Below are 16,953 nucleotides of genomic sequence, written 5' to 3'. Positions count from 1 at the left end.
AAACCCTGTTTTCCTAATCATTGCTTTTGTTTTGTGTTACAGTGAAAAAAGCCAAGCTCCATGGATCTCCGGGTAAGTACTTCCTATTCAAAAAACCTTTTATGAACATTTACTGGATTTGTCTGTCATCATCCATGTGTTTCACATTTTAAATATTAACTGATGGGAATATTTTCTGATGATCTTGTGGGAGTTTTAAGTTTGTTTTAAGACATTTTCTCAGCAACATAATCTACAACTATGTAGAGTTTACCCAGCGAAACACTTCTTTAGTTCCAAGGTATACGCACAGTTCACCTTGGGGTTGGGGGGTCAATATGTCACATGCACTCGTTTTCTCATAGGTTCATGAGTCGCCCAGAGCTAGGGTTGATTTTGCATTATGTAATCCACTCTCCTTCTACGACAGGCCGAGCACAGGTGAGCTTAGATCGTTGGCTGTTAAATCCAAATCCTCACGCTCTCCACCTAAGCAAATCCCTCTAGTGTTCAGCCTCACACCTTCCTTTAAGCCCTGTGACCTTTCTTGCGAGAGCCGGGAGTGGTATGAACAGAAAGTCGCCGCGGCCTCAGCTCTGTCTTTGACATTTTATTTCCCTCTCGGGCCCGGACTGACCCCATGTTCCTTCAGGATAGTTACTTAGCTATTTTTCTTAATCCCTCCTCCTTCCTAATGATTTGTTTAGCGGTGCCGTCATTGTGTCACGAGCAGCTTGGTTTAACATTGTCAGCCTATGTGGGCCTTCACTGTCTTCTCTGCCTGTCTCTGCCCGCCCCTCCCTCCTCTGGGCCACACCACATGTGACACCTGTCCCAGAGCAAACATCAGGGAAAGTCAGTTAAGCCCGTCATCTCTCTCGGTTGAAATGTAAACATCAGTCAGTCAGGGCAAAGAAGGATTTGTCAAACAGTCTGGTGGGATATTTAGAACAACAAAAGTTCTGTTCATACTGTAAATCAATGCAAATACATCTGCTACATTATCCTACAATGGAGTGACATGAGCACTGTAAGCTTACATAATGTACTGGTGTTGCCAGCTTATGATGAAATTAGAGTCCGCAAGTATTGTAGGTGTTTGCAGAATTTATCACGACAGAACAAGCTTATTTAGATTAGGGGTGGGAATTGATACGTTTTCATCAATATCAATGCCATTGTCGATGCTGCCTATCGATCCAATTCCTTATCAATTCTCTTACCGATTCCTGAGTAGTTCAATAAATACTTATATACACTATAATAGGGGATTTTAGCCCATAAATTAATAATAAATAAAAGACGCACCTTGAATTTTTACATTTTTTTATTAAAAAAGTTAAGAAGCATCGATAACGTTGGAGGCGTAGGATTCAAATGGAATTGGTTAGTTGGAGCCGGTTCCGAGTAGGAACCGGTTCTCGATTCCCACCCCTAATTTAGATACAGTGTGTATGCTTAAGTTAAAAAAAAAAACTTGTGTATGCTATTCATTATTTTCCCTAACGTCTGTTTTCCAAATTAATAATTCCAAACAAATTGTTATTAAATACTGACAAAATACATTTTTTGGGGGTGTAACTCAGTTCACAACATCAATTTGATTATTTTATCTGCAAACTTTTACCATAAATATTTGTATTAACAGCCCAATGTCACCAAGGCAACAGCAGCTTAAACATACCTCTGTAGAGAATTTATAAAGGCAATGTCTGGCACAGTGAAAAGGTTTGATGATTATACTGAAATTAAGTCTGAATGTGATTATATCATGATAATGTAAAAGTAATCACCTGATTTCTGTTCCATCATTGCACAAAGCATGTTTGTCTTGATGGTGCGGCCACATCAAGTCTGGAGGAGACAGATTACACAGTCTTGTTAGAAGCTGCATACTCTGCTGCATGGATCTGCATTTAATCTGCAGAACACGGAATAGCCTGGGTTCAAGACTGGCCCTGTGTCTGTTTATTCAGGTCCAAGGAATATTACCGAAAATGATATATGGAGACGTGTGATTTGTTGGGAGAGCCCTTTAGAGTTGAGAGAGTTTACGTTTACGTGCTTTCAACACATCTTCAGCTGGATCACTTTCAGGCTTTACTTCACTATATGTTGTTTCTGAATACTGTGAAATGTAGAACTGAAGTTGCCCTTGGATGGGCCGCTGGCTAGCTGCCTGACTTTCCACTGCTTACCACAGGAAACTGGGGATTGATAAAGAGTGTGGAACCGTGCTGTTCACATTATGTCCAGTAAAACTCGTCTGTACTGGAGATGGACAAACTTCTCATGAGGAGGTCCCACTGATGGCAGAAAGTCCTCTAATAGGTTTATGTCTCCTGTTACATGCAATATAGATGAGTGGTCTGAATTTGAAATGTCAGCCTTCCGACTGCCTGCGTTTCTTTGACTAATTTATTGAAAAAAACTCCTCGTCGATCAATGATGGATGAAGACGCTTGACTTGAGGGCTCAGGGGTGAGTGGGTGGTAGCCCACATCATCTCTCAATGTGGCCTCACTGACTGGTGTGCTTTCACTATGTCACTGTGTTTGTTTGTGAGCCTCAGATAGCTTTGCTACAGCCTGTGAGTGTATTGTGTGTGTGCAGTGCACCCTGACCAGGATATTGGCAGGGCCGATATTATCAGTCTCCATCGCATTATCATGGATGTATCAGTATGTGTGAATTAGGCCTGCACGATAACATTGATCAACATTATGATGACGATATGACTTGCTTGTGCAAATTAGCTTTACATTTACAATGTCAGCCTGGTCTTTAAATTTAGAAGCATATTAGAATTTAATATTTTAAATACAACTAGGCTAAATGTTGTGATATGGCAGCAGCAGTGTTTCACGACAGCAAAGGTACGATATCAAATTATTAATATCTCACAGGAAACAAATTTAAAATGTCGATGAAATAAATCCTATTCCTGAGTGAAGTTTAGAAAGACTGAAGAGCACAGACCTCAGTCAGGATCAGTCATTATTATCTCTCCCAGGAGGCTCATGCCACCGTTTGCGTGTGTGTGAGTGAGTGTGTGTGTCTGTCCATGGCTGATCTCGCATTCTGCTCCAGCAAACTGCATAATATTTTGGGTGGCTAGTTATGGCTGCATGCTCAAGGACCTCTTGTGGTCGGGGTGACACTACCTGTTTTATGCCGTTATTGACTGACTGCTTACTCACTAGTGATAGCACACCTGAGGTCATCGCTGTCCCTCGGTTGCAAGTCTGCACCCAGAGGGAGATTCAGTCATACCGATGTCGATAACATAAATCAGCCTGATCATGGGGTATCAGTGACTCTACAATGATATGGTATATATTTGACTTAATAACAATTATATCTATGTATTTATTCGCTATATGTAGTTTTACATAGTTAGGAAAGCCATGTTTAAGTCTAGTCTGTTGTTGCCTTAGTCATTAAAGAATTATCCCAGTCACTTCCACACAGTGAGGCATTCAGCTTATTAATTCCAAAGCCCAGGTATCTGTATCAGGACTGAACAAGTCCGATTGGTGCACCACTTTTAGTGTTTTGAACGGTGTTCGACTGACAGTTAACGGTACACACTGCAGAGTAGATCACTGCCACCCAGCCACTGCAAGCAGACATCTTGTTGATTTAATTTTGTTTTTGGCAATATTGTATGAAATGTCTTATACAATGACTTTAGTTTGATTTAAAACATGTTTCTAGTGCCGAGATGGGGGTTTAGCCAATTGTAGGTTGTAGGTTGCAGGAGGAGAGATGGCAGACAGAGCTGATTCAAATACCGCTTCTCTGCATGTTAACATTATGTTTATGCTTGTTGAATGCCTGGATTGACAATTCTTGGTTTTATACTTGCAATTTTTTGAATTGCACTTACTTACAGTATAAGCATAGCAGTCGGCACCTGGAGTAACCTTCCACCGCCGCCTCCCTGATCTGCTTTTGGATGACTTGGCTGTGTGTTTGTATTTGGAGCATCAGGGACGTGTTTAATAATAATAATAATAATAATAATAATACATTGATTTATGAAGCGCTTTCCATCAAAGTGCTGTACAACAAGAAAAAGGGCCCCAAATAAAATTATTCCTTCTTACTCATCACGTGTCAGACTAGGAGATGACAGCCCGACTCATCAGTCAGCACCAGTATGAATATTATTTTAAAGGAACACAATTTCTGTCACATATGTATAAAGGGATATTTGAGGGATTATTTCCCCCCAAAAAGACTTGGTTATGCCTGACTAATCCAGTATGTTCAGTCATAGACTTAGTGTTTTTCCAGGCAGTTATTGCTGCTTTCTTCTCAGCAGTGCAGATTGTATCAGCCACATTGTAGAAGCACCTGCTGTAAAGGGCCCAACAGCCACTAAGTGGCTCTTATCTAATCCATACATCCTCTTCCCTTATCTCATCTCTTCTAATCATGGGAGCCGGCCCAAATGTGGCACAAGGCATGGACTATCTAATTAGGGAATGGCTTGAGCATCCCCCGGGCTCCTTTGTAATAAAGCCTGTGTTTTGTCCGAATGTCCTCCCGAGACACTAATTAGGCCTGTCTCCTTTCACTCACGCTGCTTGTAGAATGGACATCGGACAATGCTTTCGGGCGGCGCCACGTCAGAGGGGTCACTGGGGGCTTTGTTGTGTGTATAAATTGTGTGTCAGTGGAGTGTCGTAAGAACCCACCTGTGTCAACTGTTCATTGTCTCATTGTGTCGAGTTGCCTTTACTTATCTGTCTGCTGTGTTAAAGGCTATGTGCAGAGTAAATGTTTCAATATGTTGCTGCGGTAACCAGGAAAGTCTTTGTTCAGTGTGGTCAGGTGATCAGTCGAGGAACAGCTGATGCCTGGCTTTTATTTCCCACAGACCAACAGCAACAGTGTGTGTGTGTGTGTGTGTGTGTGTGTGTGTGTGTGTGTGTGTGTGTGTGTGTGTGTGTGTGTGTGTGTGTGTGTGTGTGTGTGTGTGTGTGTGTGTGTGTGTGTGTGTGTGTGTGTGTGTGTGTGTGTTATTAGTCTATAGAAAATTTCTCATCAACTGTTTTGATGGCAAAGCAAAAACCTTTAGTTCCAGCTTTATTTTGTGATATGCTGCTTTTCTTTGTGATAGTCAAATTAATATGTGTGGGTTTTGGATTGCTGGTCTGATTTAGGGGAATCTTTCACTTTTCTCTTGACGTTTCAAAGCCAACGATTGGCAGAGAAAATAATTGTCATCTTAATTGCTAATAGAAGTAATAATTTGCTGCAGGCCAAGTGATTTTATGTACTGTGATATTTTGGACGTAAACATCTCTGCAATACTGTCATTGAAAACGATAAAAAAAACATTCATAATAATGAAATTGTCATATAAATGTAATCAGACCAGTGGGCTGTTGTCATGCATCTGGGGAGTAATTTGGGGCTCAGTGTCTCACTCAACCCCCGCCCCGAGCCACCACAGGCCCTTAATTAGCAGTTTATTTCCAATATATAACCTTTTAATAAATGCCATCATTAAGTCTATTAATTATTGTTAAATTATGTAATGTTTTAGACATATATTCAACTTTCTGGTCATTTTGGATAATTTGAGAGGCTGCAGCTTTCTTTTGTTTGATGTTCTTGTGATTCTGTTTAAGTTTGATTGAAATTCTAGCTAATTTCTAATAGAGGCTACTTTATTTAGGTGGCAGCACGATGAGGCCATTGTGAGGAATGTTACAAATCAGTGAGTAGTGCTGTGCTGTGATGAAGTATCTGGATTTGACAGCCAAAAACAGACATCCTCATTTGTTTATTTCATCCATATACAGTTGCACAATTGAACTTTACAAACGATGTACAATTGATAAGTTACAATAGTCACAATAACTTCATAGTGGTGAATTTCGTATATTATCGTAAATATCGTCACCATTGACTTCAAAAAGCTAGCCCGCGATCATTGTATACAAGTGAAAATAGAGCCAATTACAGTTTGCAAAAATACATCTTTCAGAAATTGTCTATTTATGCAGGGAGATCTTGTAATTTCTGATCATCTTATTTCAGATTATTTTTATTGCTTTTCACTACAAATTATGTTCGTATAAAAATGTGTCTTATCTGTGATGCAATACAAATGTTTTTTTTTTTTAACAAAATGTGAAGAGATTCCAGTATGTATTATCAGCTGCTCTGGAGCCCAGGTAGGAGGTGTGATTTATGCTGCTAGGATGGGGGGGTTGCAGGGAGGACCACCAGTCATGCAGGGCTGGAGTGAAACTGAGCACATCAGCCTGCACGTGTTGGCCCTCTCTCGTCCTACTGCTGGGATGAAAAGTGGTGGTTAGGTCAGCGGCCGTCTAATCCCCCTCAGCCCTCACCCCGCCCAGCGTTGACAGCTGGCACAGATGATTGTGGTGGCTCTGCTGACCAGCACTGCTGGCCAAGGCCACGCTGATGGAGATCACTGGGTGTGGAAGTTGTCTGACAGAGTCAGTTTGAAGCAGCGATCATTTACTACTTTATTCCTAAAGGCTGCCTTCGCCTTTGACCTAATTGAATTTCACTTTTACTCTTGATGGTATCATGGCTGACAGAGACCTTTTCTGCAGCAGTTACAGGTCAGGAGTGACTTCGTCTCCATGTTATCATCAGCAGACCTTACAAACTGTAGATTTAGAGGGCAATTATTAAGAGCAGTATAAAGAGAAGCTGTAATTCACAGTGCTGGAGATCGAACAGGCTCATGTAGTTATATCCGCTGCATGGGGTTGGCTCTCTTTGGAGATTAACGGGGTCAGTTGGCCTCTGTCCTGGTCTGGTCCGGCCTGGCCTGGCCTCGCTTGGCATAGTGGGGGGTTGACTTATCTGCTTTCACTCTCCCTAGAACTCCTGATGTTTTTTTCCTACCACACAAAGCCAGCATTGCTGCAGATATGTTAACACCGTACTAATAATCTGTATCTTCTGCTCATCCACTCTTATTTATTTTCTAATAGTCATAAAGCAGCCCCTCCATATGTCAACTGTATATTGTTATCAGCTCACTGTGATTTAAACTAGAATCTCCCTTCCCCTCCGTTTCAGACAAGTTCAACACCTACGTGACGCTGAAGGTGCAGAATGTCAAAAGCACGACCATCACGGTGCGGGGGGAGCAGCCCTGCTGGGAACAGGATTTCATGTTGTAAGTTCACACTTCAAGATGAATTCAACTCTTTCAATATTTATCTCTTTGATTACCAACTATGATCAATGTTCATTGTAAACAGAAATGCTAGATCTTTGTATCTTCATTCTTTCCCATGAGGCATCTCTCTGCTCTGAGAGTTTTAGATGTAGTGCCCATTGAAGCTTTATCTACCTATGTACATGCATCCTTCTGTGCCGACAGTATATCCACACCGAGTTATAGCAAATCTCTTTTTAAATAAAGTTAAATTACCAAACAAATCTAAAAAAAAAAGGATATTGTCCAGGAGCTCTTCCACCCAATATGAACCACATGTTTGCTCATTTATTGTTCTAGTTCTTCGAGCTACGGTAAAAGGTGTCTTGTTTTTCCACGCTGTGCAAATATCATGTAAAACAGCTGCTGTTCATTTCCTCCTTGTAATTCATTGGTTTAATTTCCTCATTTTACTTTCCCTGTCAAAGGTATCTATGGTGACGAGGGAGCCAGCACGTTGTTGCATGTGTGTCATTGTTTGTCTTTTGTGAACTCCCTCATTGCAACAGTGTTTGTTTTTCCAGACCTTCATCCTTCTACTGTCCATTAATGATGTGTCAGCGAGGTGTTTTTCAACATGAAACCTAATCGTTCATCGGCGTTTCCACAAGATCAGGCTCAGCACCACCTGTTACGACAGAATACACGTATTAAACCTCAAATATTATCAAAGGAATTCCACATTTCCAAATGGCGAACCTCAAGGAGCTAACTTGCTAATGCTGCATTCACATGAAATTAGGTAGACGGAAAACCAGATATCATTTTAGTCAACGAGACGTGACGGTGAAATTAAGTCAAATATTGTCACTTATATTGTCAGAATTTACAACATGATATTACCTAGCTCACATTTTAAGTTAGCAGTAGAATATATAGAGAATGCTGCATTCATAGCTACATGCATTACTAGACGAGGAGTTGTTACTTAATATATTTTATTCCATCACCCTAGGAACATATCATCATGCGTTGATATCATCATAAGTTGTCTGCCATCTGATTCCATGTGAATGCAGCATTCTTCTGCTTGAAAGATGTTACTCAAATTGCCAGAAGATGTAATTTACATTAATAAAATGAACAGAGTACTATTCTATTGTTGTTCTGTTTATCTCCTATTGGAAAGATACACCATGCAGTTAACAGTTTGCAGTTTAACCATCAGTCATTACAACTTTTTTATTTGTAAAATGTCAAAAACTGACTTGTTATTTCTTTTGGATAACATATCCTTTACATATAGGTCTTGGTGGAAGCTTATGCTCAAATGTTGGATGGTGTTTCCTTCTAATGCCAGTGTCCCCTGGAAACACTTTGTTAGTTATGTGAAATAACAAGATGATAGACATGTATTAAACACTATTGCAGAGTCTAAGAGTTATGGATTTGTTTGATTAGAAAATAATCTGAACTTTTAGACTATAGACTTAACACTTAAATATGAATCGTTGTACTAAGAAGCCTATTTGTTATCTCCTGCAGCTGAACCGGCCAGGGGCCCCTTACAGCCCATCAGGGCTTAGAGAGGCGTTGATTGTAGGTTGTGTTCATACAGTCACACAATGGTGGTTGCAGACACACCTGGCTGAGATCTGCACCCTGCTATGTACACGTTTGTAGTTTATTCTGAGGCATTTTGAATAAGCACATGATTTGGAGAGCCGACTGTCTCTGCACCTGGACATCCTGGATACCCCCCACCCTTGCACTTCTCTCAATTGGCTGCTCTCTTTGATTATCTTTTCTCTCATCTTCCTTTTGTTGGGCTCTTCGATAGTTGTGAACTGCCACGGATGAGAATATGCAAATGACCTTGTTACGCGGCTCCTTTCAAAATTGATATGCTATTTCATTGCTGTCATCAAGCTGTTTTTGAACCCTTTTGAATGGCGCGTTGAATGACAAAACACGGCTTGAATGGATTATGACAGCTATTACAGAACAAAAAAAGAGGCCGCCTTTGTTATCAGCCTGTGGTAGAGCCTGGCAGTAATTATGGAGACATTTCTGCTTCTTGTGTGTGACATATTGGAAGTTTTCTCGCCTTTTAAAATTCTGATAACAAAGCCTCAAACTACACAGTTATTGTCCCGCTGACATTTCCCACAGCGTTTATCTTTTTTAGTGGAAGCTTGGCATTACTTGATACCTGAATATCGCCTTTTTCTTCAGTGAGATCAACCGGCTGGACCTCGGCCTCATTGTTGAGGTGTGGAACAAAGGCCTCATCTGGGACACCATGGTGGGGACCGCTTGGATTCCTCTGAAGAGTATCCAACAATCAGAGGAGGTTAGATTCTGCACCTATACACCATTCACAAAACATGCAGTAGGATTGATTTCATTACACACTGAAAAGGGTGTTTTTTCCATTTCCCTACTGACTTCTCAGTAGGGAAACTTCTCTGACTCCATTTGCCATTTGTTACAAGGTATCATAACATATGCATCTTAATTGCAGGAGGGCTCGGGTGACTGGATCGTTCTGGATGCAGAAGTCCTGATGAAGGCGGATGAGATATACGGCACCAAGAACCCAACACCTCATCGAGTCCTGCTGGACACTCGCTTCGAGCTGCCTTTTGGTGAGTTGCCAGGTACCTTCTTTCAACTGTTTTGTATTTAAGCTGCGTTTTAAACGTCCAGAATGAGGCCTCACTTTTGAAAAGTTCAGGTGCTTATGTTAGAAATGTCCCCTTCACCGTCACCTCTGGTACCTGCCCTGATGTCAGCGGGGGCATGATGTAGAGAGTAGATTAGTGATTCTGGTTTCTTGAGGGCAAATCAAACCCTGATCCACTGTGTTGCACAAAGGCCACATGTGTTTCCTGCTGAAATGTCAGCAGCAGCTGTATGAGGCTACACAGGGAAAGCCGTCCAGCCCGGGGCGTTGTCTGGCAAATTGATGACATGTTGTTAGCCGGTGTCCTGTAGTCTTACGCAAGCATACCTGCCATCATCTCAACTCGAGCAGAAAACATGAGAGCCATACCAACAACGTGCACCAGTATGAGGTCACGTTTTTCCTGAATCAAATTAAATCATAACAAGAAGACGTGTTGAACAACTCATGGCTAGAAGCTCGATATTCCTCTCAGTATTTAAGTTCCTCTATCTGGGTCCACTGGGAATTAAGAGTTTCTGTCCTGTTCAAATTGAGGCCACTGATTCATCAATGGCAGATCTTCCTTTATTAACTTAGGTTCAGTAATATAATTTGGTCTTTGCCAGGTTGCTCCATTGTGGCCATTAACAAGAGGGGGGTAATGCCACTGACTACATTTACATGCACCAAACTTTTTTTGCCCTTATTCCAACACAGAAAATATTCCTACTAAGCTGTTAAAATGGCTAATGTAAAATTAATATTCCACTAACATTCTCATTTAGATGTAGCCATGCATATTCTGATTGGTCCGTTTGAGGAGCTCGCTGCAACGTGAAGGATCGATACTCTAGCGTGGCATTTATCAAGTCAAAACAACTCACATACGTATAGATACTAGGCATGGGACGATTCGAAAATGTCATGCAACGAGCCAACCCACCCGAACTGTATAAGAAAATGTTCATTATGAAACTGTGGTGGGACAAACTGGAATTTGGCGGGCGGCCACACTTTGACAAGGGACACACTTTCAGTTCAGGCTATGCTGGTCCCTTCAAATGCCTCATTTAACATGCTAAAACAAAATTAACCCATGCAAATGAATTTAATTTGATTTAATGTTTCCCAGGGGACAATTCAGTGCAAGATCAGAGGGTGAAATATTCCCTGTGCACCTCCTGCTCTCACAAACCAACCTACAGCATCAAAGTTAAAGCAGGGTGTCTGTCCACTGAGTTGTCTTTTTTCCGTTTTAAGAGGAGGTCTTTGAAGGTTGCAGGAGGCCATCGTGACGCTCTGTGCCACCAGAGCCGTTCATTAAAGCGGTGGGTCGGTGTGTCTTTGAAGCCCTGGCCTTTGTGTGTGTGTGTGTGTGTGTGTGTGTGTGTGTGTGTGTGTGTGTGTGTGTGTGTGTGTGTGTGTGTGTCCTTTAATGTGCATCTGTCTACAGAGCAGCGCAAATCCCCCTTAAAGTGGGAATGCTGAGAGCAACTGGCTGATACTTCTTGTAAAAAATGTTGGAAAAAATGTGAAAGCACTTCAACAGCTAATTTTCACACGTAAAAAAATGTACACCAGATTTTCTACATGTTAATGTTGAAAATAAGAGCGATAAGAAACTGCGTGGGTGTGTTTGATGTCTGACTGTATCGTTCTTTAAACATGTCTTGGAGAAACCAGTTTAATCTCTATTTTAATTTATATAAATGACTGTTAAATGGTGATTGAGCCACTGATAAAAGTATTTAAGGCTTATTATTTATATATTTACATTATTACAAACTGGACAGGACTATTAACAGGACTGATCATTTATGAGTGTATGTGAGTAGATGAAGTGTCATTTTGAAAATGCTATATGATGTGCCGTTCCTTATTTCCAGAGCGTTGCTGCTCTCACAGAAAAGGCACTTTTTGGTGCATCTCAATAGAGCAATACAATCTGGTAAAGCTCTTGTTGTATTGAAGCAATGTCCATGGATTTAACAAAAGATGGCTTCAAGGAGGAGGTGTGATTCCATTTGACTTTAGACGATGAGACACAGGCCCGTGTCTTTTTGAAAACTGAATCGATGCTATCTCTGAATGATACCACAGTGGGGACAAGGATTGAGTTTATTGGGTTTAAGGCGGGTCCACACCGGACCGAAAATCGGCGTCTTTGAGAGAGGCGGCGTCCGTGACATGAGTCTCCTTGGTGTGGTCGCTCGAATCGGCCCACGTCGGCGTTCATTTCAGCCGATTCAAATGTGTAATCCGCCATTCGAGTCGGCCATATTAAGTAGCACGACTTCATTTACCGACGCGAGTCGGGCAGTCGGTGCGGTGTGGACCCGCCTTTAGAGTTTTTTGAGCGTTTGTTCATCGAGTGGATCTGTTGGCTTTTATATGGAGGCTGAGGCAAAGAAAGTAACAGTAATCGACTCAGATTTGGTTGGAAATGTTGAGTTAAGTTGGAACACGTTAGGAAAAAAACACTCCCGTGCTGCACGTAGATATGTCAGCTGTGAGCCAATACGCACTTCCTTTTTTCATTCATTTTCAGTCAAAAAGTGTACAACATATATATATATATATATATATATATATATATATATATATATATATATATATAGTTTACAGGCTGCACACAATCTCAGCCAATTCCTCCACCACTTGGTTCTGTACATTCTATGTCGAGAGATGATCGCGAGGAGATTAAAAACACCGACAGCAAGAAAAAATAATAATAAAAAAAAAACAATCTTATTGTTCGTAGCGATACTGTTACAGTGACAGGCCATGTTTTGAAATGTATCAGAAACAAACTACCACATGGGAGCCCTGAAGGAATATCAGAAGGGCCTCCAAATCTGACATTCTGGCATTTTAGATTTTCTTTTCTTCTTCTTTGTTATTTGTTAAACACTGTAACTTGTAATACCTGTTTACATTTGTTTGGTTTACTACCTTCAAGACTCATCTAATGTTGTCAGTCCTTCTCCCTTGACAGTTTGTGGCCATTGTTACAGAAACTTGCTATTTTAATTCCCTCATTCCTAAGAGGCTCAAGGTAAATGTAAACGGGCATCAATCTATTATGAAGGCATCCTGGAATATGATGCATGACATCAGAGGGAGCGGGACGAACACAGGTTCACATGTTTGTTTGTTTGTTGAATGCACATTTCTCTCCTAGACATCCCAGATGATGAGGCACAGTACTGGACAGGCAAGCTGGACCGCATCAATACCATGGGGATTCATGATGAGGTGAAGTGCACTTCATGCTTTCCTACTTGTATTTGTCTGAAGGCGTGACAGTGCACCGGCGTATCTTTTGTTAAAGGACGTGCTTGTTCCTATTGGCTGCCTCTGACGCAGAGCTGCTACATTTATTATTTCTGTTATGTTGATTGAGCGTTGCTCGTGACTTACTCTGGTAATAATAGCAATATGAGGACATGAAAAACACACTTGATGCCTGCTATTTTTCTCCCTGTCTCCTCTGTAGTACCCTCTTCAGGATGAAGTTCAGAGTCACCCACTGCCATTCGCGGCCTCCCAGTGCTGTGAGTGTGCCTGCCCATACTCATCTTGGCCTCTAGATGGAGCCAAACCTCCACCCTTCTAGCTCTCAGGCTTTGATATAATTTCCTCTCACTTCCTCGACCCTTGGTGCTGCCTAATGTTGTCACAGTCGAATACTCTTAATCAGAGTTGAAAATGAAGACTACACATTTCAAATTCACTCATATTTCTCAGATAACCGAGAGCCCAGACACATGTTAAGTATTATCACTGTTGTGACAGTATGTTTTCCACTCCTGGGAACCACTGATGGAGTTCCCTCATCCTCCCACTGTTGCACTTCAGGGAACATTTCTTTTGTTTTCACAAACCCCTACCTCCTCTGACTGTACCTCTCACTTTGTAACGTCTGCACTTTCACCAGGCAACTATTTCGGATGGGCTGACCCACTGAGTATGTAAAACACACTTTGATGAAATTCTCCCCCTGGCCAATCCTCAGTGCCCTCTGCATGTCCCCATATTCCCCGATAACATGTAATCTATAAGGTTTCCAAGCATTTTATTTTCATAATGTCATTCTAATACTTTCCCTCAATGACTTCCTTGATCCCCTTTGGCCCTTTTATTTTCTGTCCTGCTTCTGCTGTTTTCCTCTTTATGCTGTGAGCTGATGTCTTATAATTCTCATTACCCATGTATACGTTATCCTTTATTATTGCTTTAACACACATCCTAGAAAAAAAGGACAACTCATCAAAACAGTGATGTTTGTTTTCCCTGTTTCCCTGAAATTGTGCTCCATGCATGTTTTTTTTAGAAAGGCTTTGTTTGAATTCAGTGAGAATACGGCGGTTATACATATTTATGCTTAGCGATACCAGTAGGAATATTTCTGAAAGTCTGCTTCACAACGGGAGCCCTTGTCAAATCTTAAAGGGTGTAAGCTCCGTTTGCGTCACTCAAACTGATGGACGGCAAACTATATATCACCTTGACATTTCATTGTCCTATCAACAGAATCAGTTTGTCCTTCACTCTCCCACTTTATCGCTTTGAGAAGATAGCTCAGCTGTCCCCTCCAGCACACCGCAAACTGGCTCCTGATAGAAGTTTGTGAGTCTTTGCAGGGTCACTTTCAAACGCTGGTTTGTGTAGGTGCTCTTCTCATAAACACAAGTGTAGTATAAGTGTTGTACAATTTAATCACCATCAAAATTACCCGTTTTTCTAAAAGTATTGTTTAGCAGTTTATATACACTCTTCTCCCCAAGACAGTAACTGAATGCTAATCACAATTATTTTTGCCATATAAAGATGATATAAAGTTATTCTTATGTTTGTGCAAGAAGGTAGCAACTGCATGTATTTATTCTCTACACATTGTGTCCCTTTCTTTCTTGTTGAAAAACACAAATGACTAATTTACACATAATTTAATGTTTTCTCTGTGAATACTGCATCTTGCAGAATAACACAGATCAAAGTTGAGCTGAAACCATTTTAGATCACATCCCTGGTCATATTGTACACCACAAAAAAAAAAAGTATTTCTTCCCAAAATCAAAATCCAATATTGTTTTTTCTTATTTTCAAACTAAGTATGATGCGCGTTTACATCAGGTAGTACCAATCAGTTTCAAATTCCTCCCAACGTTATGTCCCGCCTGCCAGTCCTGTTTCACCCGGACATACATCACCATACCGAAGCTAGAAACCTGAAACGTTTTGTCAGCTCACCTTGACTGGCTTCCATTAAGCAGGAAAGCTTCCAGGTATAAGGGGCTGTAAAAGTGAGCCACCTTTGCCTTTTCAACCTCCCCATTAACTTGGCAAAACCTGACTGCAGTTTGTTTACATCTTCAGCTCCTATCAATTTAGTTATATCGCCAACATTTCAACTAGGATGCATCATCAGCTTTAACATGGGTTAAAGATTAGCAACGATTATTTAAATGCTTGTTGTCACATGAAACATTGTTACTAATGTTTCAGGGAAGACTAATTTATTCAGTGCACCCCTGTCGAACTGTTGCAGCTCTGGATGACCAGGACAGTGCTGTAGACGACCGGGACAGCGACTACCGCAGTGAGACCAGTAACAGTCTGCCTCCGCGTTACCACACGACGGCTCAGCCCAACTCCTCCATGCACCAGTATCCCATGGGGCCTCGGCAGCAGCAGCACCCAGACTCCTGTACAGACTCTGTCCACAGTTTTGACCTGGACTACAGGGACCAAAGAGGAACCAGGTAGACACATAACTCTCAATCACACAAGATTAAACTCACACTTTCTCACAGTCACACAGACGTGGGCAATATTGACACGCCAAAAGGAGACAACCAATGCAGGATTGCAACCAGTGACACGATTAATAATCACATGGTTGGATTTCAAGCATATCTTGTCCACTGTGTTGCAAATCACAAGGCATATTATACCATTTGTTTAACATGCCCTGACTGTTACACAAAATATAATTTATATTATATTAATGTAAAATATTTTCAATATAAATAAAGAGGAAACTACAGGAAAATAATTTCCGTGATATTATTCCTATATAAATAATAAAACATTGTTGTTGTTAGAATACACTGCTGTTTTCAGGTCAATTATGGTCAATAGGAGAATAGTCTCAGTCCATGGAATCTACTTTTGTGCATCGTGCATTGTCATAGAATACATGTGTAGCAGGGAGACTGCTGCAAATCTGCCTGTGTGGACTGATAGGAAGTTGATCCGGATAATTCTACATCAGAGAAACAAATTGGGATTACAACCAGAGAAAGCTCATTGTTTGTGTTTCTTTTTATCTTGAGGGTCTGTTGTGCTGGTTGAAGTTACTGATAGTTTGAAAGGCTCCAAACTTGGTTTAGCCATGTCACTAAGGAAATCCCTCTGTCACATATGGAGGGAGTGGGTCAGTGATACACACGCACATTTGTCTGGAGATTAAAAACATGTTCAGTATACGCCATATGGTGGTGATTTACTGTAGCATGCATTTCTCGTGGACACTGCAGCAGGCTGAGTGTTGAACTGCTGATAAGCTTGACAGTTGCTGTAGGGATTTACAAAGATCTACATCCAAAGAGGCACATGCAAACATGAGGAAACATAAACACTCACACACTTACATACACATACGGTTTAATTTATTATTTTGCCCATGTGAAAAGTTTTTTTCAGGCAGTTTTTGCTCTTTTTTCAGTGTAGCTGAATGTTGCAACATTGATAACAAAGCTGAATTGTCTCTTCACATTTGCATGATGTTCTCGTTTTAGATTTAATTTATCCTTCTGCTTCATTTATCATTATGCTTAACATGTGTTTGAATTATTTTTTCTTCTTTGTTTATTTGCTTCTTCCTTTTCTGTCCCTGTATCCTTTCCCACACCTTTTTAAAATCCTTTATTTAAACGAAATTAGATCATTAAACCAGAAAGGAAGGGTCAAAATTATACCTGTAGATTCTGGCATGGGGGTTGAGGATTGGGAAAACAAATACAAAGGGCATGGCAAGCCTAAGCTGAGTGACTTCTTGGATGATCAGGAAGACAGCGTTATCCTTCGTATGGGAAAGCCATCACACACCTCTATCCGTCTAAATTCTCAACACAGTGGTTTTCTC

The 16,953-nt window shown here is 40.9% G+C and overlaps 1 protein-coding gene across 2 annotated transcripts in view; it reads left to right on the top strand.

The window, feature by feature from the left end:
* The window catches only part of LOC311029740 (protein unc-13 homolog B-like), a 67,708-nt gene that overhangs the window by 7,236 nt on the left and 43,519 nt on the right, over positions 1–16,953 (top strand). The window contains exons 2-9 of one of the 2 annotated variants that reach the window (XM_084035032.1): positions 43–72; positions 7,054–7,153; positions 9,371–9,488; positions 9,660–9,783; positions 12,985–13,058; positions 13,300–13,357; positions 13,741–13,770; positions 15,355–15,568. In XM_084035032.1, coding sequence (XP_083891158.1) covers positions 43–72; positions 7,054–7,153; positions 9,371–9,488; positions 9,660–9,783; positions 12,985–13,058; positions 13,300–13,357; positions 13,741–13,770; positions 15,355–15,568 — 748 coding nt within the window. The remainder of the gene's footprint in view (positions 1–42; positions 73–7,053; positions 7,154–9,370; positions 9,489–9,659; positions 9,784–12,984; positions 13,059–13,299; positions 13,358–13,740; positions 13,771–15,354; positions 15,569–16,953) is intronic. The other variant, XM_084035033.1, reaches the window with a different exon arrangement.

Source organism: Eutrigla gurnardus (assembly GCF_963514095.1).
Source record: "Eutrigla gurnardus genome assembly, chromosome: 19".
Classification (NCBI taxonomy): domain Eukaryota; kingdom Metazoa; phylum Chordata; class Actinopteri; order Perciformes; family Triglidae; genus Eutrigla; species Eutrigla gurnardus.
The sequence above is the reverse complement of the archived record's forward strand: the minus strand, read 5'-3'. Positions and strand labels throughout refer to the sequence as shown.